General features: G+C 42.0%; 1 protein-coding gene across 6 annotated transcripts in view; it reads left to right on the top strand.

The window, feature by feature from the left end:
• Positions 1–24,350, top strand: part of celf4 (CUGBP, Elav-like family member 4) — a 373,411-nt gene that overhangs the window by 346,699 nt on the left and 2,362 nt on the right. For 4 of the 6 annotated variants that reach the window (XM_061932610.2, XM_061932612.2, XM_061932611.2 and 1 more), the window contains exons 12-13: positions 3,843–3,986; positions 15,104–15,261. In XM_061932610.2, the coding sequence (XP_061788594.1) occupies positions 3,843–3,986; positions 15,104–15,231 (272 nt within the window). In that variant the 3' untranslated portion in view covers positions 15,232–15,261. The remainder of the gene's footprint in view (positions 1–3,842; positions 3,987–15,103; positions 15,262–24,350) is intronic. The other 2 variants (XM_061932615.2, XM_061932613.2) reach the window with 1 other exon arrangement.

Raw genomic sequence — 24,350 nt, 5'->3', positions numbered from 1 at the left:
CAGTCCATAGTGGATCCAACATAATAGTAAGAGTCCAGTCCATAGTGGGGCCAGCAGGACACCATCCCTAGAACAGTCCGATTGGTTCTTTTCCTCTTTGGTCCACAGTTTCCAAAAACAATTTGAAATGTGGACTCGTCAAGACCACAGAACACTTTTCCACTTTGCATCAGTCCATCTTAGATGAGCTCGGGCCCAAGCGAAGCCGGCGGCGTTTCTGGGTGTTGTTGATCAACGGTTTTCGCCTTGCGTAGGAGAGTTTTAACTTGCACTTACAGATGTAGCGACCAACTGTAGTTACCGACAGTGGTTTTTCTGAAGTGTTCCTGAGCCCATGTGGTGATATCCTTTACACACCGATGTCGATTTTTGATGCAGTACCGCCTGAGGGATCCAAGGTGAGTAATATCACGGCTTACGTGCAGTGATTTCTCCACATTCTCTGAACCTTTCGATGATGTTACGGAGCGTAGATGGTGAAATCCCTAAATTCCTTGCAATAGCTGGTTGATAAATGTTGTTCTTAAACAATTTTCTCACACATTTGTTGACAAAGTGGTGACCCTCGCCCCGTCCTTGTTTGTGAATGACTGAGCATTTCATGGAATCTACTTTTATACCCAATCATGGCACCCACCTGTCCCCAATGAGCCTGTTCACCTGTGGGATGTTCCAAATAGCAGAGCTACGTCCGGATGCTCTCTGTGGACTATAGCTCTGCCTTCAATACAATAATCCCGGACAGACTCTGCAATAAACTGGACACTCTTGGCCTCCCCCCTCTCACAAACGCCTGGATAAGGGACTTCCTAACGGACCGACCCCAGAATGTGAGACTTGGCCCGCACCTCTCATCCTCCCGCACGCTGAGCATCGGCTCCCCACAGGGCTGTGTGCTGAGCCCCCTCCTCTACTGCCTTTACACCCATGACTGCAGTCCGGCCCACAGTGACAACCTTACCGTCAAGTTCGCCGACGATACCACAGTGGTCGGGCTCATCTCCAGGGGTGACGAGGCTGCCTACAGAGAGGAGGTCCTGAAGCTGACGGCCTGGTCTTCGGAGAACAACCTCGCTCTCAACACCAGCAAGACCAGAGAGATCATCGTCGACTTCAGGAGGAGCAGCACCGACCCTGCCCCCCTCTACATCAACGGCGAGCGTGTAGAGAGGGTCCACACCTTCAGGTACCTTGGAGTCCACATCTCTAATGACTTCTCCTGGACAGTCGACACCACATCAATCATCAAGAAGGCTCAGCAGCGGCTACACTTCCTTAGAGTCCTCGGGAAGTACAACCTGAAGCCTGACCTGCTGCTGACCTTCTACCGCTCGTCCATCGAGAGCCTGCTGACCTACTGTATTACGGTATGGTACGGCAGCTGCACTGCAGCAGACAGGGAGAGGCTGCAAAGAGTGGTCAAGACGGCTCAGAAGATCATCGGCCGCCCTCTCCCCTCTCTGACGGACATCTACACCTCCCGCTGCCTCAACAGAGCCAGTGCCATCATCAAGGACAGCACCCACCCTGGCTCTGACCTGTTCCACCTGCTGCCCTCTGGGAAGCGCTACAGGTGCATTAAAACCAAAACAAACAGGCTAAAGAACAGCTTCTTCCCCAGGGCCATAACCATCCTGAACGGACTGCCCCATTGTCCCTCATAACTGCCTTCTCTTCGGTGCAATAACCCATTCCACCAACCACCCTGTTTTTGTTTTGTTTTTTCATGTATATATTCATTTCACACCATATTCATTGCACTTCTACATTTTTTAAATTTTTACAGGTAAAAGCCAGTAAATTAGAATATTTGGAAAAACTTGATTTATTTCAGTAATTGCATTCAAAAGGTGTAACTTGTACATTATATTTATTCATTGCACACAGACTGATGCATTCAAATGTTTATTTCATTTAATTTTGATGATTTGAAGTGGCAACAAATGAAAATCCAAAATTCCGTGTGTCACAAAATTAGAATATTACTTAAGGCTAATACAAAAAAGGGATTTTTAGAAATGTTGGCCAACTGAAAAGTATGAAAATGAAAAATATGAGCATGTACAATACTCAATACTTGGTTGGAGCTCCTTTTGCCTCAATTACTGCGTTAATGCGGCGTGGCATGGAGTCGATGAGTTTCTGGCACTGCTCAGGTGTTATGAGAGCCCAGGTTGCTCTGATAGTGGCCTTCAACTCTTCTGCGTTTTTGGGTCTGGCATTCTGCATCTTCCTTTTCACAATACCCCACAGATTTTCTATGGAGCTAAGGTCAGGGGAGTTGGCGGGCCAATTTAGAACAGAAATACCATGGTCCGTAAACCAGGCACGGGTAGATTTTGCGCTGTGTGCAGGCGCCAAGTCCTGTTGGAACTTGAAATCTCCATCTCCATAGAGCAGGTCAGCAGCAGGAAGCATGAAGTGCTCTAAAACTTGCTGGTAGACGGCTGCGTTGACCCTGGATCTCAGGAAACAGAGTGGACCGACACCAGCAGATGACATGGCACCCCAAACCATCACCCAACCATGCAAATTTTGCATTTCCTTTGGAAATCGAGGTCCCAGAGTCTGGAGGAAGACAGGAGAGGCACAGGATCCACGTTGCCTGAAGTCTAGTGTAAAGTTTCCACCATCAGTGATGGTTTGGGGTGCCATGTCATCTGCTGGTGTCGGTCCACTCTGTTTCCTGAGATCCAGGGTCAACGCAGCCGTCTACCAGCAAGTTTTAGAGCACTTCATGCTTCCTGCTGCTGACCTGCTCTACGGAGATGGAGATTTCAAGTTCCAACAGGACTTGGCGCCTGCACACAGCGCAAAATCTACCCGTGCCTGGTTTACGGACCATGGTATTTCTGTTCTAAATTGGCCCGCCAACTCCCCTGACCTTAGCCCCATAGAAAATCTGTGGGGTATTGTGAAAAGGAAGATGTAGAATGCCAGACCCAAAAACGCAGAAGAGTTGAAGGCCACTATCAGAGCAACCTGGGCTCTCATAACACCTGAGCAGTGCCAGAAACTCATCGACTCCATGCCACGCCGCATTAACGCAGTAATTGAGGCAAAAGGAGCTCCAACCAAGTATTGAGTATTGTACGTGCTCATATTTTTCATTTTCATACTTTTCAGTTGGCCAACATTTCTAAAAAATCCCTTTTTTGTATTAGCCTTAAGTAATATTCTAATTTTGTGACACACGGAATTTTGGATTTTCATTTGTTGCCACTTCAAATCATCAAAATTAAATGAAATAAACATTTGAATGCATCAGTCTGTGTGCAATGAATAAATATAATGTACAAGTTACACCTTTTGAATGCAATTACTGAAATAAATCAAGTTTTTCAAAATATTCTAATTTACTGGCTTTTACCTGTATATATTTGCACATTGTTTTTCTAGCATGCACACATCGCACTGTAAGGAATGGCCTCAATCTCGTTACCTTGCGTAATGACAATAAAGCCGATTCTGATTCTGATTCTGATTCTGATTCTGAAATAAGTCTTTGATGAGCGCTCCTCAACTTTCTCACTCTTTTTTGCCACTTGTGCCAGCTTTTTTGAATCATGTTGCAGGCATCAAATTCCAAATGAGCTAATATTTGCAACAAATAAGAAAGTTTCTGAGTGTGAACATGAAACATCTTGTCTTTGCAGTCTATTCAATTGAATATAAGTTGAAAGGGATTTGTTGTAATACATCACATTTCTTCAGTAAACCATGACCACTTTTCCGTGTAGGCAAAGAAGAAGAAAAACGTGGGCTTTCCTGCCATCCTCTCTCACGACACTTTCACTATTTGTCTCCCCCCCTCCTCCCTGTCTCTCTGTCTCCATGTGCAGGACCAGAAGGTTGCAACCTGTTCATCTACCACCTCCCTCAGGAGTTTGGGGATGGAGAACTGATGCAGATGTTCCTGCCATTCGGTAATGTCATCTCCTCCAAAGTGTTTGTGGATCGGGCGACAAACCAAAGTAAATGCTTTGGTGGGTAAAAATTAACAGAACCAGAAGATTATTGATTATTTATTCTTTTTTTTACTAATCACCTTCTTTACCGCAGCCCCTTGCTAACCTCCCAGCACCTCCCTGTTTTCCAACCAAATGAAAATAAGAGATTTACAGTGGTGGTGAAAAGTGTACGTACACTTGTAAAGAACATCATGTCATGGCTGTCAATCATTTCTACAACTCTTATTTTTTTTTGTGATGTAGTGATTGGAGCACATACTTGTTGGTCACAAAAAACATTCATGAAGTTTGCTTCTTTTATGAATTTATTATGGCTCTACTGGGTCAAAAGTATACATACAACAATGTTAATATTTGGCAAGTTTACCTGCAATAAGGCGCTTTTGGTAGCCATCCACAAGCTTCTGCTTGACCACTAAATTGCTGCACTTCAGCTAAATGTGTTGCTTTTCTGACATGGACTTGTTTCTTCAGCATTGTCCACACGTTTAAGTCAGGACTGTTATGGGTTGGAGGAGGGAGTTGTGACGGCACAGTTCCACAAGGGGGCAATATTGCTCTTATGTCCATCCATCCATTTTCTACCGCTTATTCCCTTTTGGGGTCGCGGGGGGCGCTGGAGCCTATCTCAGCTACAATGGGGCGGAAGGCGGGGTACACCCTGGACAAGTCGCCACCTCATCGCAGGGCCAACACTGATAGACAGACAACATTCACACTCACATTCACACACTAGGGCCAATTTAGTGTTGCCAATCAACTTATCCCCAGGTGCATGTTTTTGGAGGTGGGAGGAAGCCGGAGTACCCGGAGGGAACCCACGCAGTCACGGGGAGAACATGCAAACTCCACACAGAAAGATTCCGAGCCTGGGATTGAACCCCAGACTACTCAGCAACTTCGTATTGTGAGGCAGACGCACTAACCCCTCTGCCACTGTGCTGCCCTATTGCTCTTATGTATTTACTATATATTGTGGAGTGTTTACGCCAGTCGTCTGCCATCTTGGACCAAACAGTCAGTCAGGGTCAAAAGTATACATACAGCAATGTTAATATTTGCTTACATGTCCCTTGGCAAGTTTACCTGCAATAAGGCGCTTTTGGTAGCCATCCACAAGCTTCTGCTTGACCACTTGACCACAAAATTGCTGCACTTCAGCTAAATGTGTCCACACGTTTAAGTCAGGACTGTTATGTGTTGGAGGAGGGAGTTGTGACGGCACAGTTCCACAAGGGGGCAATATTGTTCTTTTGTATTTACTATATATTGTGGAGTGTTTACGCAGTCGTCTGCCATCTTGGACCGAACAGTCAGTAACTTTCACAATAAAAGTCGTTGGGGAAACGTAAAATAGATTTCGAGTGTAGAGTTTTTAAACATCAGTGGACATATGGCTTTTTTTTCTTCAGCATTGTCCACACATTTAATTTGGGAAGGCCATTCTAAAAACCTTCTTTCTAGCCATTCCTTCTTTTATGAATTTATTATGGCTCTACTGGAAATGTGCTGGGTCAAAAGTATACGTAAAGCAATGTTAATATTTGCTTACATGTCCCTTGGTAAGTTTACCTGCAATAAGGCGCTTTTGGTAGCCATCCACAAGCTTCTGCTTGACCACTTGACCACTAAATTGCTGCACTTCAGCTAAATGTGTCCACACGTTTAAGTCAGGACTGTTATGGGTTGGAGGAGGGAGTTGTGACGGCACAGTTCCACAAGGGGGCAATATTGCTCTTATGTATTTACTATATATTGTGGAGTGTTTACGCCAGTCGTCTGCCATCTTGGACCGAACAGTCAGTAACTTTCACAATAAAAGTCGTTGGGGAAACGTAAAATGGATTTCGAGTGTAGAGTTTTTAAACATCAGTGGACATGTGACTTTTTTTTCTTCAGCATTGTCCACACATTTAATTTGGGAAGGCCATTCTAAAAACCTTCTTTCTAGCCATTCCTTCTTTTATGAATTTATTATGGCTCTACTGGAAATGTGAGGGTCAAAAGTATACGTAAAGCAATGTTAATATTTGCTTACATGTCCCTTGGCAAGTTTACCTGCAATAAGGCGCTTTTGGTAGCCATCCACAAGCTTCTGCTTGACCACTTGACCACTAAATTGCTGCAGTTCAGCTAAATGTGTTGCTTTTCTGACATGGACTTGTTTCTTCAGCATTGTCCACACTGTTATGGGTTTGAGGGGGGAGTTGTGACGGCACAGTTCCACAAGGGGGCAATATTGTTCTTTTGTATTTACTATATATTGTGGAGTGTTTAAGCCAGTCGTCTGCCATCTTGGACCGAACAGTCAGTAACTTTCACAATAAAAGTCGTTGGGGAAACGTAAAATAGATTTCGAGTGTAGAGTTTTTAAACATCAGTGGACATATGACTTTTTTTTCTTCAGCATTGTCCATACATTTAATTTGGGAAGGCTATTCTAAAAACCTTCTTTCTAGCCATTCCTTCTTTTATGAATTTATTATGGCTCTACTGGAAATGTGAGGGTCAAAAGTATACATACAGCAATGTTAATATTTGCTTACATGTCCCTTGGCAAGTTTACCTGCAATAAGGCGCTTTTGGTAGCCATCCACAAGCTTCTGCTTGACCACTTGACCACTAAATTGCTGCACTTCAGCTAAATGTGTTGCTTTTCTGACATGGACTTGTTTCTTCAGCATTGTCCACACTGTTATGAGTTTGAGTGGGGGAGTTGTGACGGCACAGTTCCACAAGGGGGCAATATTGCTCTTATGTATTTACTATACAGGTAAAAGCCAGTAAATTAGAATATTTTGAAAAACTTGATTTATTTCAGTAATTGCATTCAAAAGGTGTAACTTGTACATTATATTTATTCATTGCACACAGACTGATGCATTCAAATGTTTATTTCATTTAATTTTGATGATTTGAAGTGGCAACAAATGAAAATCCAAAATTCCGTGTGTCACAAAATTAGAATATTGTGTAAGGGTTAAATTTTGAAGACACCTGGTGCCACAAACTAATCAGCTGATTAACTCAAAACACCTGCAAAGGGCTTTAAATGGTCTCTCAGTCCAGTTCTGAAGCCTACACAAACATGGGGAAGACTTCAGATTTGACAGCTGTCCAAAAGGCAACCATCGACACATTGCACAAGGAGGGAAAGACACAAAAGGTTATTGCTGAAGAGGCTGGCTGTTCTCAGAGCTCTGTGTCCAAACACATTAATGGAGAGGCAAAGGGAAGGAAAAACTGTGGTCAGAAAAAGTGTACAAGCGATAGGGATCACCGCGCCCTGGTCAAGATTGTGAAAAAAAAACCATTCAAAAATGTGGGGGAGATTCAGAAGGAGTGGACAGCTGCTGGAGTCAGTGCTTCAAGATCCACCACCAAGAGGCGCTTGAAAGACATGGGTTTCAACTGCCGCATACCTCGTGTCAAGCCACTGTTGACCAAGAAACAGCGCGAAAAGCGTCTCACCTGGGCTAAGGAAAAAAAGAGCTGGACTGCTGCTGAGTGGTCCAAAGTCATGTTTTCTGACGAAAGCAAATTTTGCATTTCCTTTGGAAATCGAGGTCCCAGAGTCTGGAGGAAGACAGGAGAAGCACAGGATCCACGTTGCCTGAAGTCTAGTGTAAAGATTCCACCATCAGTGATGGTTTGGGGGGCCATGTCATCTGCTGGTGTCGGTCCACTCTGTTTCCTGAGATCCAGGGTCAACGCAGCCGTCTACCAGCAAGTTTTAGAGCACTTCATGCTTCCTGCTGCTGACCTGCTCTATGGAGATGGAGATTTCAAGTTCCAACAGGACTTGGCGCCTGCACACAGCGCAAAATCTACCCGTGCCTGGTTTACGGACCATGGTATTTCTGTTCTAAATTGGCCCGCCAACTCCCCTGACCTTAGCCCCATAGAAAATCTGTGGGGTATTGTGAAAAGGAAGATGCAGAATGCCAGAGCCAAAAACGCAGAAGAGTTGAAGGCCACTATCAGAGCAACCTGGGCTCTCATAACACCTGAGCAGTGCCAGAAACTCATCGACTCCATGCCACGCCGCATTAACGCAGTAATTGAGGCAAAAGGAGCTCCAACCAAGTATTGAGTATTGTACATGCTCATATTTTTCATTTTCATACTTTTCAGTTGGCCAACATTTCTAAAAATCCCTTTTTTGTATTAGCCTTAAGTAATATTCAAATTTTGTGACACACGGAATTTTGGATTTTCATTTGTTGCCACTTCAAATCATCAAAATTAAATGAAATAAACATTTGAATGCATCAGTCTGTGTGCAATGAATAAATATAATGTACAAGTTACACCTTTTGAATGCAATTACTGAAATAAATCAAGTTTTTCAAAATATTCTAATTTACTGGCTTTTACCTGTATATTGTGGAGTGTTTAAGCCAGTCGTCCGCCATCTTGGACCGAACAGTCAGTAACTTTCACAATAAATGTCGTTGGGGAAACGTAAAATAGATTTCAAGTGTAAAGTGGACATATGACTTTTTTTTCTTCAGCATTGTCCACACATTTAATTTGGGAAGTCCATTCTAAAAAACCTTCTTTCTAGCCATTCCTTTACCACTTTTGAGGTGTGTTTGGGGTCATTGTCCTGTTGGAACACCCAACTGCGCCCAAGACCCAACCTCCGGGCTGATGATTTTAGCTTGTCCTGAAGAATTTGTCGCTAATCCTCCTTTTTCATTGTCCCATTTAAAGCAGCAGTTCCATTGGCAGCAAAATAGACCCAGAACATGATTCTACCACCACCATGCTTGGCGGTAGGAATGGTGTTCCTGGGATTAAAGGCTTCACCTTTTCTCCTCCAAACATATTGCTGGGTATAAGACCTTCTGGAGGAAAGTTCTGTGGTCAGATGAGACAAAAATGGAGCTGTTGGGCCACAATACCCAGCAATATGTTTGGAGGAGAAAGGGTGAAGCATTTAATCCCAGGAACACCAATCCTACCGCCAAGCATGGTGGTGGTAGAATCATGTTCTGGGCCTGTTTTACTGCCAATGGAACTGCTGCTTTACAGAGCGTAAATGGGACAATGAAAAAGGAGGATTAGCTCCAAATTCTTCAAGACAAGCTAAAATCATCAGCCCGGAGGTTGGGTCTTGGGCGCAGTTGGGTGTTCCAACAGGACAATGACCCCAAACACACCTCAAAAGTGGTAAAGGAATGGCTAAATCTTGGCTAGAATGAAGGTTTTAGAATGGCCTTTCCCAAAGTCCTGACTTAAACGTGTGGACAATGCTGAAGAAACAAGTCCATGTCAACACATTTAGCTGAACTGCAGCAATTTTGTGGTCAAGTGGTCAAGCAGAAGCTTGTGGATGGCTACCAAACAGCGCCTTATTGCAGGTAAACTTGCCAAGGGACATGTAAGCAAATATTAACATTGCTGTATGTATACTTTTGACCCAGCACATTTTCAGTAGACCCATAATAAATTCGCCGCCGCTCCCAGTCTGTGTGGAACGCTCTCCCTGACCACCTAAGGGCACCACAGACTGTGGATGCTTTTAAAAAAAAGGCTTAAAAAACCCTTCTTTTTTAAAAAGCTTTTTTTTTTAGATTTATGCATACCGTATTTTCCGCACCATAAGGCGCCCTGGGTTATAAGCCGCGCCTTCAATGAACGGCATATTTCAAAACTTTGTCCACCTATAAGCCGCCCCGTGTTGTAAGCCGCATCTAACTGCGCTAAAGGAATGTCAAAAAAACAGATAGGTCAGTCAAACATTAATAATATATTAAAACCAGCGTGATGTGGACGCGCATGGAGTCGTATATCAACATGGACGGAGCTGCGTGAAAAAAGCCACCCGGCCTCTTCGCGTAAACTTAAACTTACCTTAACCACTCGCTCATCTTTTCTTCATCCATCCCTTCGAGTTAGCTTTTATGATGACGCCGGCTGGAAAGGTCTCTTTTGGCAAGGTCTTCCTTTTGAATATCACCATGGGTGGAAGTTTCTGGCCATTAGCATGGCAAGCTAGAACCACAGTGAAGGATGACTTCTCATTCCCTGTGGTGCGAATATTCACCGTACGTGCTCCCGTTGTATCCACAGTGCGGTTCACAGGAATATCAAAAGTCAGTGGAACCTCGTCCATGTTGATAATGTTCTCTGGCCGGATCTTTTTTTCAGCTATCTCGTTTTTACAATATGCACGGAAAGTAGCCAGCTTTTCTTGAAAGTCTTTAGGCAGTTGCTGTGAAATAGTAGTCCGTGTGCGGATGGAGAGATTGCGTCTTTTCATGAACCGGATCCCTGTCGCTTAGTAGGAGCCATTTTGTGGTCTTTACAGATGTAAACACACAAAGGAAATGAAACGTACGGTAATATCCGCGCGCTTTTTCTTCTTCTACGCGGGCGGGTGGTTGCTTACAGTAGAAGAAGAAGCGCTTCCTGTTCTATGGGGGCGGGTGCTTACCTTGGCGGTTGCTTGCGTAGAAGAAGAAGCACTTCCTCTTCTACGGGGAAAAAAGATGGCGGCTGTTTACCGTAGTTGCGAGACCTAAACTTTATGAAAATGAATCTTAATATTAATCCATATATAAAGCGCACCGGGTTATAAGCCGCACTGTCAGCTTTTGAGTAAATTTGTGGTTTTTAGGTGCGGCTAATAGTGCGGAAAATACGGTACTAGTTCTAGCTATTAGGCTGTTCTAGTTTTTATTTATATTCATTTTTATTATCTTTCTTTTTTTTTTTTAATACACTGTAGCACTTTGTTCAATGTAAAGTGCTTTTTACAAATAACATCTATTATTATTATTATTATTATAAAAGAAGCAAACTTCATGAATGTTTTTTGTGAGCAACAAGTATGTGCTCCAATCACTACATCACAAAAAAAAAAAAAAAGAGTTGTAGAAATGATTGTAAAGTGAAGACAGCCATGACATGATGTTCTTTACACGTGTATGTAGACTTTTGATCACGACTGTATGTAGTTGTGCAATGATGATATTTGTCTAGAACTTGCTGGCAAACAGCAGCTAAGTGGACTGATTTGGATCCAAAATTGTATTGTGATGGATATTTGAAGTCAGTTGGCTACTAAACAATAAGCAGCCCAACATGTGGTGCACCTGCAATATCTAATGACATCTAATACACAAACACACTTATAGTAGTTTCTAAATGTGCTAGCCGTTCATTGTCATGCACATCCATATTTAGCTGCATATTATACAGGTAAAAGCCAGTAAATTAGAATATTTTGAAAAACTTGATTTATTTCAGTAATTGCATTCAAAAGGTGTAACTTGTACATTATATTTATTCATTGCACACAGACTGATGCATTCAAATGTTTATTTCATTTAATTTTGATGATTTGAAGTGGCAACAAATGAAAATCCAAAATTCCGTGTGTCACAAAATTAGAATATTACTTAAGGCTAATACAAAAAAGGGATTTTTAGAAATGTTGGCCAACTGAAAAGTATGAAAATGAAAAATATGAGCATGTACAATACTCAATACTTGGTTGGAGCTCCTTTTGCCTCAATTACTGCGTTAATGCGGCGTGGCATGGAGTCGATGAGTTTCTGGCACTGCTCAGGTGTTATGAGAGCCCAGGTTGCTCTGATAGTGGCCTTCAACTCTTCTGCGTTTTTGGGTCTGGCATTCTGCATCTTCCTTTTCACAATACCCCACAGATTTTCTATGGGGCTAAGGTCGGGGGAGTTGGCGGGCCAATTTAGAACAGAAATACCATGGTCCGTAAACCAGGCACGGGTAGATTTTGCGCTGTGTGCAGGCGCCAAGTCCTGTTGGAACTTGAAATCTCCATCTCCATAGAGCAGGTCAGCAGCAGGAAGCATGAAGTGCTCTAAAACTTGCTGGTAGACGGCTGCGTTGACCCTGGATCTCAGGAAACAGAGTGGACCGACACCAGCAGATGACATGGCACCCCAAACCATCACCCAACCATGCAGATTTTGCATTTCCTTTGGAAATCGAGGTCCCAGAGTCTGGAGGAAGACAGGAGAGGCACAGGATCCACGTTGCCTGAAGTCTAGTGTAAAGTTTCCACCATCAGTGATGGTTTGGGGTGCCATGTCATCTGCTGGTGTCGGTCCACTCTGTTTCCTGAGATCCAGGGTCAACGCAGCCGTCTACCAGCAAGTTTTAGAGCACTACATGCTTCCTGCTGCTGACCTGCTCTATGGAGATGGAGATTTCAAGTTCCAACAGGACTTGGCGCCTGCACACAGCGCAAAATCTACCCGTGCCTGGTTTACGGACCATGGTATTTCTGTTCTAAATTGGCCCGCCAACTCCCCTGACCTTAGCCCCATAGAAAATCTGTGGGGTATTGTGAAAAGGAAGATGCAGAATGCCAGACCCAAAAACGCAGAAGAGTTGAAGGCCACTATCAGAGCAACCTGGGCTCTCATAACACCTGAGCAGTGCCAGAAACTCATCGACTCCATGCCACGCCGCATTAACGCAGTAATTGAGGCAAAAGGAGCTCCAACCAAGTATTGAGTATTGTACATGCTCATATTTTTCATTTTCATACTTTTCAGTTGGCCAACATTTCTAAAAATCCCTTTTTTGTATTAGCCTTAAGTAATATTCTAATTTTGTGACACACGGAATTTTGGATTTTCATTTGTTGCCACTTCAAATCATCAAAATTAAATGAAATAAACATTTGAATGCATCAGTCTGTGTGCAATGAATAAATATAATGTACAAGTTACACCTTTTGAATGCAATTACTGAAATAAATCAAGTTTTTCAAAATATTCTAATTTACTGGCTTTTACCTGTATTGTTCATGTGATGCATCCATCCAGTATATTTTGCAAAGGCAGATTTGTTCTTTCAGCTCTTGGAGCTCATTAGATCATGCCGGTGTACCTAATATTGTGTCCAAAATGGAGCTGTTCAGATCTCAACTTGTGATTTTGAAACAAAAAATCAAATAAATAGCACAACTGTGTGGATATTTCATTGGTTTTAAACACCATCGGCTCATATTGTGATGTTGGTTGCATGCCCCTTCTCCTGTTTCTGTCATCCTTTTGTTGTTCTTCTTCCAAAAGTATTGGACTATGATATTGTTCTGCTCAGAGATAACTGAAGTACAGTACAGGCCTTAAGTTTGGACACACCTTCTCCTCATTCAATGTGTTTTCTTTATGTTCATGACTAATTACATTGTAGATTGTCACATCAAAACTATGAATGAACACATGTGGAGTTATGTACTTAACAAACAAAAGTGAAATAACCGAAAACATGTTTTACATTCCGTATTTTTCAGAGTATAAGTCCCTCTGGAGTATAAATCGCACCGGCCGAAAATGCATAATAAAGAAGGAAAAAAACATATTAAGTCGCACTTGAGTATAAGTCGCATTTTTTGGGGGAAATGTATTTGATAAAAGCCAACAGCAAGAATAGACATTTGAAAGGCAATTTAAAATAAATAAATAGTGAACAACAGGCTGAATAAGTGTACGTTATATGAGGCATAAATAACCAACTGGTATGTTAACGTAACATATTATGGTAAGAGTCATTCAAATAACTATAACATGTAGAACATGCTATACAATCTGTCACTCCTAATCGCTAAATCCCATGTATATATATATATACAGTATGTATATGTATATATATATATATATATATACTGTATATATATATATATATATATACTGTATATATATATATATATATATATATACACTGTATGTATATGTGTGTATATATATATATATACAGTATGTATATGTATATATATATATACTGTATTTATACATATATATATATATATACTGTATATATATATATACTGTATATATATATATATATATATACAGTATATATATATATATATATATATACTGTATGTATATGTGTATATATATATATATATATATACAGTATATATATATATATATATAATATATATATATATATACTGTTTATATATATATATATATATATACACTGTATATATATATACATATACTGTATATATATATGTATATACTGTATGTATGTATATATATATATATATATATATGTATATATATATATACCTGTATGTATATATATATTTATATATACCTGTATATATATATATATATATATATATATATATATATATATATATATATATATATATATACCTGTATATATATATATATATATATATATATATATATATATATATATACCTGTATATATATATATATATATATATATATATATATATACCTGTATGTATGTATATATATATATATATATATATATATATATATATATATATATATATATATATATATATATATATATATATATATATATATATATATATATATATATATATTCACTAATTGACTGAAAGAGCACGCACTTGGTGCAATGATGTCATGTTATCCATGGAAAAATGCAATTTTAGACAATATGATTTTCCTGAGCGGATAGGAGACCCCGAGAGTAACAAGCGTTTGCCTTGTTGCCTTTCCATTAAGAACAATAAATTAGTTTTTAGTATAAGTTTGATGGTTTCAAGAAATGTAATGTCGAGCGCATATCATTATGTCAAGATAATGGCACTAGCATTTACTTCATTTAAGAACATTTTTCAACATATGAGAAAAAAAGGTCTCATATTTGTTTTTTCTACCAAGAAAAGTGCACTTGTTATTAGTGACAATAAACTTATTTTAAGGTATTTTTGGGTTCATTGAGGTTAGCTCATTTGACTTGTTTTGGAAAGTCTGGACAAGCCAAATTTTCTTGTTCTATTGGCAGATCATTTTGCTTAGTTCATTAAAATACCCCTCATTTTTGTATTTTTTTTTTTCTTGTTTTTGAACACTGACTTTTTGCAGTGCATTCTCTTCATGAGCTTGAAGAGGAAGTCACCTGAAGTGGTTGTCACTTGAAGCTCATGGAGAGAATGCCAAGAGTGTGCAAAGCAGTAATCAGAACATGTGGCTCTAGAGCCGGGTTTATGTGATAGTTTTGCCGTTTGGGTTGGAGCAAAAACATTTTTGGGCCAGTATCGGACTCCATCCCTACTCACAAGTCATGATATTGTATCTGCCAATCACGGTCTAACCTGTGCTCTTGTCTCCACCCTCCCTCAGGCTTCGTGAGCTTCGATAACCCAGGCAGTGCCCAAGCTGCCATCCAGTCCATGAACGGCTTCCAGATCGGCATGAAAAGACTCAAGGTGCAGCTGAAGAGGCCGAAGGACGCAAACCGCCCCTACTAGCCCCCAGGCCAGCCGCCATGTCGCACACAGGTCAGAACCGCCACTCTCTTGTCGTCACGCCACTTTGATGGCTGATGAAGTGAGCCGCCACACCTCACACTGATGTATGATCACATGGCCTGGTGAGCTTTCACTAACCCTTTTAGGAATGTCATCAACATTTGCAGATGCCTCATAAAAAGGAGATGATCTGCAAATGTCTTGTAAAGAAACATTGATGTAGCGTCACCGAGAGCTCAAGCACTCGTTTGCTGATCTTCATTTGCTTTGGTCTGATGACTGCCTCAAGTCCCCTGATAGTCTGCCAGAGTTAGTGAGAGACCACATATGTGCCACACTAAGGATGGACTCAAATATATTTGTTTGTTTCATTTACCGTATTTTCCGCACCATAAGCCGCCCTGGGTTATAAGCCGCGCCTTCAATGAACGGCATATTTCAAAACTTTGTCCACCTATAAGCCGCCCCGTGTTGTAAGCCGCATCTAACTGCGCTAAAGGGAATGTCAAAAAAACAGTCAGATAGGTCAGTCAAACTTTAATAATATATTAAAAACCAGCGTGATGTGGGCGCGCATGGAGTCGTATATCAACATGGACGGAGCTGCGTGAAAAAAGCCACCCGGCCTCTTCGCGTAAACTTCCCTTAACCACTCGCTCATCTTTTCTTCATCCATCCATCCCTTCGAGTTAGCTTTTATGATGACGCCGGCTGGAAAGGTCTCTTTTGGCAAGGTCTTCCTTTTGAATATCACCATGGGTGGAAGTTTCTGGCCATTAGCATGGCAAGCTAGAACCACAGTGAAGGATGACTTCTCATTCCCTGTGGTGCGAATATTCACCGTACGTGCTCCCGTTGTATCCACAGTGCGGTTCACAGGAATATCTAAAGTCAGTGGAACCTCGTCCATGTTGATAATGTTCTCTGGCCGGATCTTTTTTTCAGCTATCTTGTTTTAACAATATGCACGGAAAGTAGCCAGCTTTTCTTGAAAGTCTTTAGGCAGTTGCTGTGAAATAGTAGTCCGTGTGCGGATGGAGAGATTGCGTCTTTTCATGAACCGGAAACCTGTCGCTTAGTAGGAGCCATTTTGTGGTCTTTACAGATGTAAACACACAAAGGAAATGAAACGTAATATCCGCGCGCTTTTTCTTCTTCTACGGGGGCGGGTGGTTGCTTACAGTAGAAGAAGAAGCGCTTCCTCTTCTATGGGGGCGGGTGCTTACCTTGGCGGTTGCTTGCCGTAGAAGAAGAAGCGCTTCCTCTTCTACGGGGAAAAAAGATGGCGGCTGTTTACCGTAGTTGCGAGACCTAAACTTTATGAAAATGAATCTTAATATTAATCCATATATAAAGCGCACCGGGTTATAAGCCGCACTGTCAGCTTTTGAGTAAATTTGTGGTTTTTAGGTGCGGCTAATAGTGCGGAAAATACGGTACTCAAAACAATTATTCATCTTTTTGCTAATTTACTGATAATAGTTTGTTACTTTCTATGGTGACATGGTTCTATCTACACTTCTGTTCAAATGTACTAAGCACTTATTCTTCTGTTGTTTGGATACTTTACACTAGTTTTGGGCGATACTACGGTATTTACAATACCAAGTGGTTACAGGGGCAGTCCATAATTACAATTTCTTTACAAACCCAAAAGCAGTGAAGTTGTCACGTTGTGTAAATGGTCAATAAAAAGAGACTACAACAAATCCTTTTCAACTTATATTCAATTGAATAGACTGCAAAGACAAGATATTTCATGTTCACACTCAGAAACTTTCTTATTTGTTGCAAATAATCATGAACTTGGAATTTAATGGCAGCAACACATTGCAAAAAGGGCATTTTTACCAGTGTGTTACATGGCCTTTCCTTTTAACAACACTCAGTAAAGGTTTGGGAACTGAGGAGACACATTTTTGAAGTGGAATTCTTTCCCATTCTTACTTGATGTACAGCTTAAGTTGTTCAACAGTCCGGGGGTCTCCGTTGTGCTATTTTAGGCTTCATAATGCGCCACACATTTTCAATTGGAGACAGGTCTGGACTACAGGCAGGCCAGTCTAGTACCCGCACTGTTTTACTATGAAGCCACGTTGATGTAACACGTGGCTTGGCATTGTCTTGCTGAAATAAGCAGGGGCGTCCATGGTAACGTTGCTTGGATGGCAACATATGTTGCTCCAAAACCTGTATGTACCTTTCAGCATTAATGGTGCCTTCACAGATGTGTAAGTTACCCATGTCTTGGGCACTAATACACCCCCATACCATCACACATGCTGCCTTTTACACTTTGCGCCTAGAACAGTCCGGTATGACTGGAGGACACGACGTCCACAGTTTCCAAAAACAATTTGAAATGTGGACTCGTCAGACCACAGAACACTTTTCCACTTTGCATCAGTCCATCTTAGATGAGCTCGGGCCCAGCGAAGCATTTCTGGGTGTTGTTGATAAATGTCTTTGGCTTTGCATAGTAGAGTTTTAACTTGCACTTTACAGATGTAGCGACCAACTGTAGTTACTGACAGTGGTTTTCTGAAGTGTTCCTGAGCCCATGTGGTGATATCCTTTACACACCGATGTCGCTTTTTGATGCAGTACCGCCTGAGGGATGGAATGTCCGTAATATCACGGCCTACGTGCAGTGATTTCTCCAGATTCTCTGAACCTTTTGATGATATGACGGAGCGTAGTGTAGTGTTTACTGAGGGGAGGTGACGGCAAACAGACACCAGGGGGCAGTATATACAATTATTTATTATATATATAGTCAATATATATATATATATATATAAATAATAATAAACAATACTACTGAACTAAGGAAATGAAGTGTGAACTAGAATACAAGAGTGTGTGGTGTAAGACTATGTGTGTAGTTAGCTGAAGTGTGTTACCAAGTGTTGAAGAGAGAGAGCAAACGAGGCAGTCCATGGGGCAGGCAGGTGACCCGGGGCGAGAGAGAGGCGTCAAAGTCCAGGGGCAAGCGAGCAGTCAAGGAAACGAAGGAGGCAGTCAAAATCCAGGGCAACGGAAGGTAAACACTGCGGAGGCACGGGAGAACAAACAAGGATGTCAGACACGAGGGAAAACACGCAGAGACAGAAAGAGATCATAAGCCTTACGGTACACCATGAGAAAACTAAGTTCCCGCGCCGATCCTAGGGTCCACTGGTCTTTTAACCAGCTCGCCCTCATCAGTTCCAGGTGTGAAGATTGCCAGCGAGTGATTGCAGCTGGTGGCTGCTGCAGGGCGGGGACGCGCGCGGCGCGTCTCTGGATGTGCGCACCCGTGGGCGTGTCCCGAGGTGCGCACAGACGGATGAGCGGCGTTGGCAGGAGCCTGAGCCGTAACACTTAGATGGTGAAATCCCTCAATTCCTTGTTGAGAAATGTTGTTCTTAAACAATTTGCTCAGGCATTTGTTGACAAAGTGGTGACCCTCGCCCCGTCCTTGTTTGTGAATGAGTGATCATTTCATGGAAGCTGCTTTTATACCCAATCATGGCACCCACCTGTTCCCAATTAGCCTGTTCACCTGTGGGATGTTCCAAATAACTCTTTGATGAGCATTCCTCAACATTCTCACTCTTTTTTGCCACTTGTGCCAGCTTTTTTGAAACATGTTGCAGGCATCAAATTCCAAATGAGCTCATATTTGCAAAAAATAACTAATTTTTCTCAGTGTGAACATGAAAGATCTTGTCTTTGCAGTCTATTCAATTGAATATAAGTTGAAAAGGATTTGTTGTATTCTCTTTTTATTTACCATTTACACAACGTGTAAATGGTAAATAAAATAAAAATAAAATAAAATAACCCTCCGGTTCCCCTTCTCTTTAAGAAGGGGAACCGGAGGGTGTGTTCTAACTATCGTGGGATCACACTCCTCAGCCTTCCCGGTAAGGTCTATTCGGGTGTACTGGAGAGGAGGCTACGCCGGATAGTCGAACCTCGGATTCAGGAGGAACAGTGTGGTTTTCGTCCTGGTCGTGGAACTGTGGACCAGCTCTATACTCTCGGCAGGGTCCTTGAGGGTGCATGGGAGTTTGCCCAACCAGTCTACATGTGCTTTGTGGACTTGGAGAAGGCATTCGACCGTGTCCCTCGGGAAGTCCTGTGGGGAGTGCTCAGAGAGTATGGGGTATCGGACTGTCTGATTGTGGCAGTCCGCTCCCTGTATGATCAGTGTCAGAGCTTGGTCCGCATTGCCGGCAGTAAGTCGGACACGTTTCCAGTGAGGGTTGGACTCCGCCAAGGCTGCCCTTTGTCACCCATTCTGTTCATAACTTTTATGGACAGAATTTCTAGGCGCAGTCAAGGCGTTGAGGGGATCTGGTTTGGTGGCCGCAGGATTAGGTCTCTGCTTTTTGCAGATGATGTGGTCCTGATGGCTTCATCTGGCCAGGATCTTCAGCTCTCACTGGATCGGTTCGCAGCCGAGTGTGAAGCGACTGGGATGAGAATCAGCACCTCCAAGTCCGAGTCCATGGTTCTCGCCCGGAAAAGGGTGGAGTGCCATCTCCGGGTTGGGGAGGAGATCTTGCCCCAAGTGGAGGAGTTCAAGTACCTCGGAGTCTTGTTCACGAGTGAGGGAAGAGTGGATCGTGAGATCGACAGGCGGATCGGTGCGGCGTCTTCAGTAATGCGGACGCTGTATCGGTCCGTTGTGGTGAAGAAGGAGCTGAGCCGGAAGGCAAAGCTCTCAATTTACCGGTCGATCTACGTTCCCATCCTCACCTATGGTCATGAGCTTTGGGTTATGACCGAAAGGACAAGATCACGGGTACAAGCGTTCGAAATGAGTTTCCTCCGCCGGGTGGCGGGGCTCTCCCTTAGAGATAGGGTGAGAAGCTCTGTCATTCGGGGGGAGCTCAAAGTAAAGCCGCTGCTCCTCCACATGGAGAGGAGCCAGATGAGGTGGTTCGGGCATCTGGTCAGGATGCCACCCGAACGCCTCCCTAGGGAGGTGTTTAGGGCACGGCCGACCGGTAGGAGGCCGCGGGGAAGACCCAGGACACGTTGGGAAGACTATGTCTCCCGGCTGGCCTGGGAACGCCTCGGGGTCCCCCGGGAGGAGCTGGATGAAGTGGCTGGGGAGAGGGAAGTCTGGGCTTCCCTGCTTAGGCTGCTGCCCCCGCGACCCGACCTCGGATAAGCGGAAGAAGATGGATGGATGGATGGACAACGTGACAACTTCACTGCTTTTGGCTTTTGTACATGGAAGTGTCCGATCTTAGAAGCTGCATGTAAAGACCTCGTGACCCCACTAATGTCCTTCAAGAAAGAATGGACAAAACGTAGAAGCAGTATTAGCTAGAAAAGGGAAATGATCCTTCCTATGATGCACTAGGTACAAACTTAAAGGTCATTATTTGCCATTTTTATGCAAACAAGCAATATTTCATGGAATTCTGTCCTGGTGTTTAGTGAGTGACCCAGTGTGTTACACGTGGGGGTAACAGATAACTGGTAAATGGTTGCGGGGAGAAAGGAATGGCCTCCCGACGAAAAGGCATTTATTACCCCTAAGGCGAGTAATTGTGCCGTTCCTCTTTGTCTCCTCCCTTCATCTGCGTGATGGAGAGTTCAGGCCGTGTCGTTCATTCAGCGCTGATGACTTCATTCAAGGGCAACTTATCACCCACTCACAAACTAACCCAACCATACAAGGAATGTGTCCTGAGGCAAAGCACTGCAGGGAGAAACAAAGTCATATGAATGTGTCACTAAATATGTGCAACCATTCCTTCTCACACAGAAATATTCCAAACTAACTTCTATTATGTGTCGGCATTTCAGCAACTAAACAGCCTTTTGCAATTCACTGCAGTTTATATCTAAATGATGTACGGCCATCTGAAGAACTTTTTTTTTTTTGTTTGTTTAAATTACTTAATGTATCATCATTTTTTATTTGAATATTTGTAATTATTGAGGTGATGACTAAAACACCATTGGCTGTTTTAAGTACAAACCCCAAAAGCAGTGAAGTTGTCACCTTGTGTAAATGGTAAATAAAAAGAGAACACAATGATTTGCAAATCCTTTTCATCTTATATTCAATTGAATAGACTGCAAACATACCTGCCAACTTTTGAAATCAGAAAAACCTAGTAGCCAGGGTCCAGGGGCCGCAGGCCCCGGTAGGTCCAGGACAAAGTCCTGGTGGAGGGTTCAGGGCTTCGCCCCCCGACGCAAAATGATTATTAGCATTCAGACAGGTTAAAATGTTGCTAAAACCATCACTTTTCTATCAGTCACAGTGACTTTTCAAAACAAAAATATGACAGCAAAAATCATATGGGTTGATTGACATGTTTATTCTGTAAGCTAACTTCAATAGTTTGAAATTATTTTGACAGTTAATGCCAGTTATCCTGTCAACCTTTCACAAGACTTCAATTTGTTCATTGAAAGTATAAACACTTTTTACAGTAAACAAATGGTAAAACAGTACTAAACAATTCCATTAAAAAAAAAAATTGGTGTCATTATTAACTTTCTGTCCAAGCTTGTATAATCTACTGCCTTGTTCAATTGTATAAAATATTCTGTGCCTAAAATTCACATTTCTATCACAATGATCATACTGTAAACATGGTAAGCTAACTTCATTCAAATTAATAGTCCTGTCAATAGCATGGAATTACAATTCAAATGTAGTTTTTTTTTTGTAAGCCTTTCAAAAGAATTCAAAATATGAAAAATTAATGAAAATGCATTGAAGCCATCAGACACTTGAAAAGTGGCACATCACATCTCTAATGTAATCATTTGAACTTTTCAACAGAAATAGCACTGCAAAAATATTAAGGACATACTTCTGTATTTTGGTAGTTATGCTGTCAACATTTAACAAGATTTCTTCAACTTGGACTTGAAAGCATAAATAGTATAAACACTTTTAACAGTATGTCGTGCTGTGAAATACAGCCGACAGGATTGCGCACCAAACACGAAGCAAGGCCAAAGTGCATGCATGGTGCAGGAGAACAAAGGACTTCTTTCATTTAAGGTTTGTGATAAACCATCAAACTCATTCGTTAAAAGGACTCTATAGTAATATAAAGCGAATTTTTCATGCAAGAAAAGTTTATTTTTGGGACTGCGATCACCGCGTAATGATTTTTAAAGGTTGCATTACAAACATTTAACTGTCCCATGTGATCAGCCAGTGCGATTGGAAGTCCATGCTCAATTATTGCCTCCGTAAATAAAACTTCGGCATTTATCACATCCAAAGAATCTGTTTGGGCGACGAAAAACGTTGAAAGTTTTCCACTTGTATCGCTAGCAACGGCATTAGACTTGTGTTTTTTTGTCCCAACGTGGTCTTTTACATCGCTAATTCCTCCGTGTCCGATCGAAAAATCTTGTCTGCACAAGGAGCAATTCGCGTAGTTTTCACCCTTTTTTTTTTTTTAATTAATGAAAAACCGTATTTTTTATCACTGCACCCGTAACCCGGAATAGGTTGATGAAAACCGTACGAATTACGGGAAAACCGGAGTAGTTGGCAGGTGCCTCACTAATGCCTTGCATCGTCTATATTAGATATAACGGGCGGGTGCGGGCGGATGGCGGGCGGGTGCAGTTCTGATCAAACGTTACATCGGGTGGATGGCGGATGGTTGACGACTTTCTGATGCGGTTGCGGATGAAATATTTGCCTATCCGCGCATCTCTAGTCTCCTCAGTTCCCAAATGTTTACTGAGTGTTGTTAAAAGGAAAGGCCATGTAACACAGTGGTGAACATGCCCTTTCCCAACTACTTTGGCACGTGTTGCAGCCATGAAATTCTAAGTTAATTATTATTTGCAAAAAAAAAAAAAAGGTTTATGAGTTTGAACATCAAATATGTTGTCTTTGTAGCATATTCAACTGAATATGGCTTGAAAATGATTTGCAAATCATTGTATTCCGTTTATATTTACATCTAACACAATTTCCCAACTCATATGGAAACGGGGTTTGTATATCCATTTATACTGTAACTACCTGCCGGTGGTAATGTGTATGTTCATGTGCTACGATGTTCCTTGGTACCACGGTCTTGAACACACCCCGAAAGTGTTGTGTGTCTGGGAGCGAAGCCGAGACGGATACGTCCGCACGGGAGGGATTGCATGTTGAAATTGCAGAGGTGGGACCAAGTCATTGTTTTGCAAGTCACAAGTAAGTCTCAAGTCTTTGCCCTCAAGTCCGAGTCAAGTCCCGAGTCAAGACAGGCAAGCCCCGAGTCAAGTCCAAAGTCAAGACTGGAAAGTCTCAAGTCAAGTCCTAAGTCCTGCATTTTGAGTTTCGAGTCCTTTCAAGTCCTTTTAACCACAGACTAATATATTAACACAGATTGTGTATGCTTTTCAAACGCTGTATTTATTTATCAAAACAAGTGCATTTGAAATTGCAGGAAAGAAAATTGTGCTGACATTGCACTTTATAATAGCACTATTAACCAGTCATTTGAAACATTAACTCATTCCTTTACAGAACAAACACATTGAAAAATAAAGTGCAAATGTACTTATTTGTACAAAAGTGTTAACATTGAAAAAACATGACATATACGTGAACATAACAAAAAAGTTGTACTTTTTATATGTCAGGGCCCTATGCTGCATTGCATTTGCAAAAGACCAAATTAGCCAAGAGTCTGTCAGTCATTTGTGCACGATGGGGGCGTAGTATGATGCCACCATGGCTGAAAACTCGCTCCACTGGAGCACCGGAGGCAGGCACTGCCAAGACTCTCATGGCCACTCGGAACAGTGAAGGAAGAGTCTTCATGTTCAATGCCCAGAACAAAAGGGGGGAGAGAGTTGTTTTGGGTTGGTGCACTACTTGTAAGTGTATCTTGTGTTTTTTATGTTGATTTAATTAAAAAAAGAAAAGAAAAAACAATTATTTCTTGTGCGGCCCGATACCAATCGATCCACGGACCAGTACCGGGCCGCGGGCCGGTGGTTGGGGACCACTGAGGTAAACAACCAACAGTATGTCAGAAAGCTAGCTAAAACGGTACACATATTCATAATATAGTATACATTTTAACTGACCTTTATTTGACTATTTTTGTCTTTTTGTAGGTGGCTAAAATACGCGGTGCTGC

Source organism: Nerophis lumbriciformis, linkage group LG38 (genome assembly GCF_033978685.3).
Source record: "Nerophis lumbriciformis linkage group LG38, RoL_Nlum_v2.1, whole genome shotgun sequence".
Lineage (NCBI taxonomy): Eukaryota > Metazoa > Chordata > Actinopteri > Syngnathiformes > Syngnathidae > Nerophis > Nerophis lumbriciformis.
Note: the sequence above shows the minus strand (reverse complement) of the source record. Positions and strands in the feature narration are given on the sequence as shown.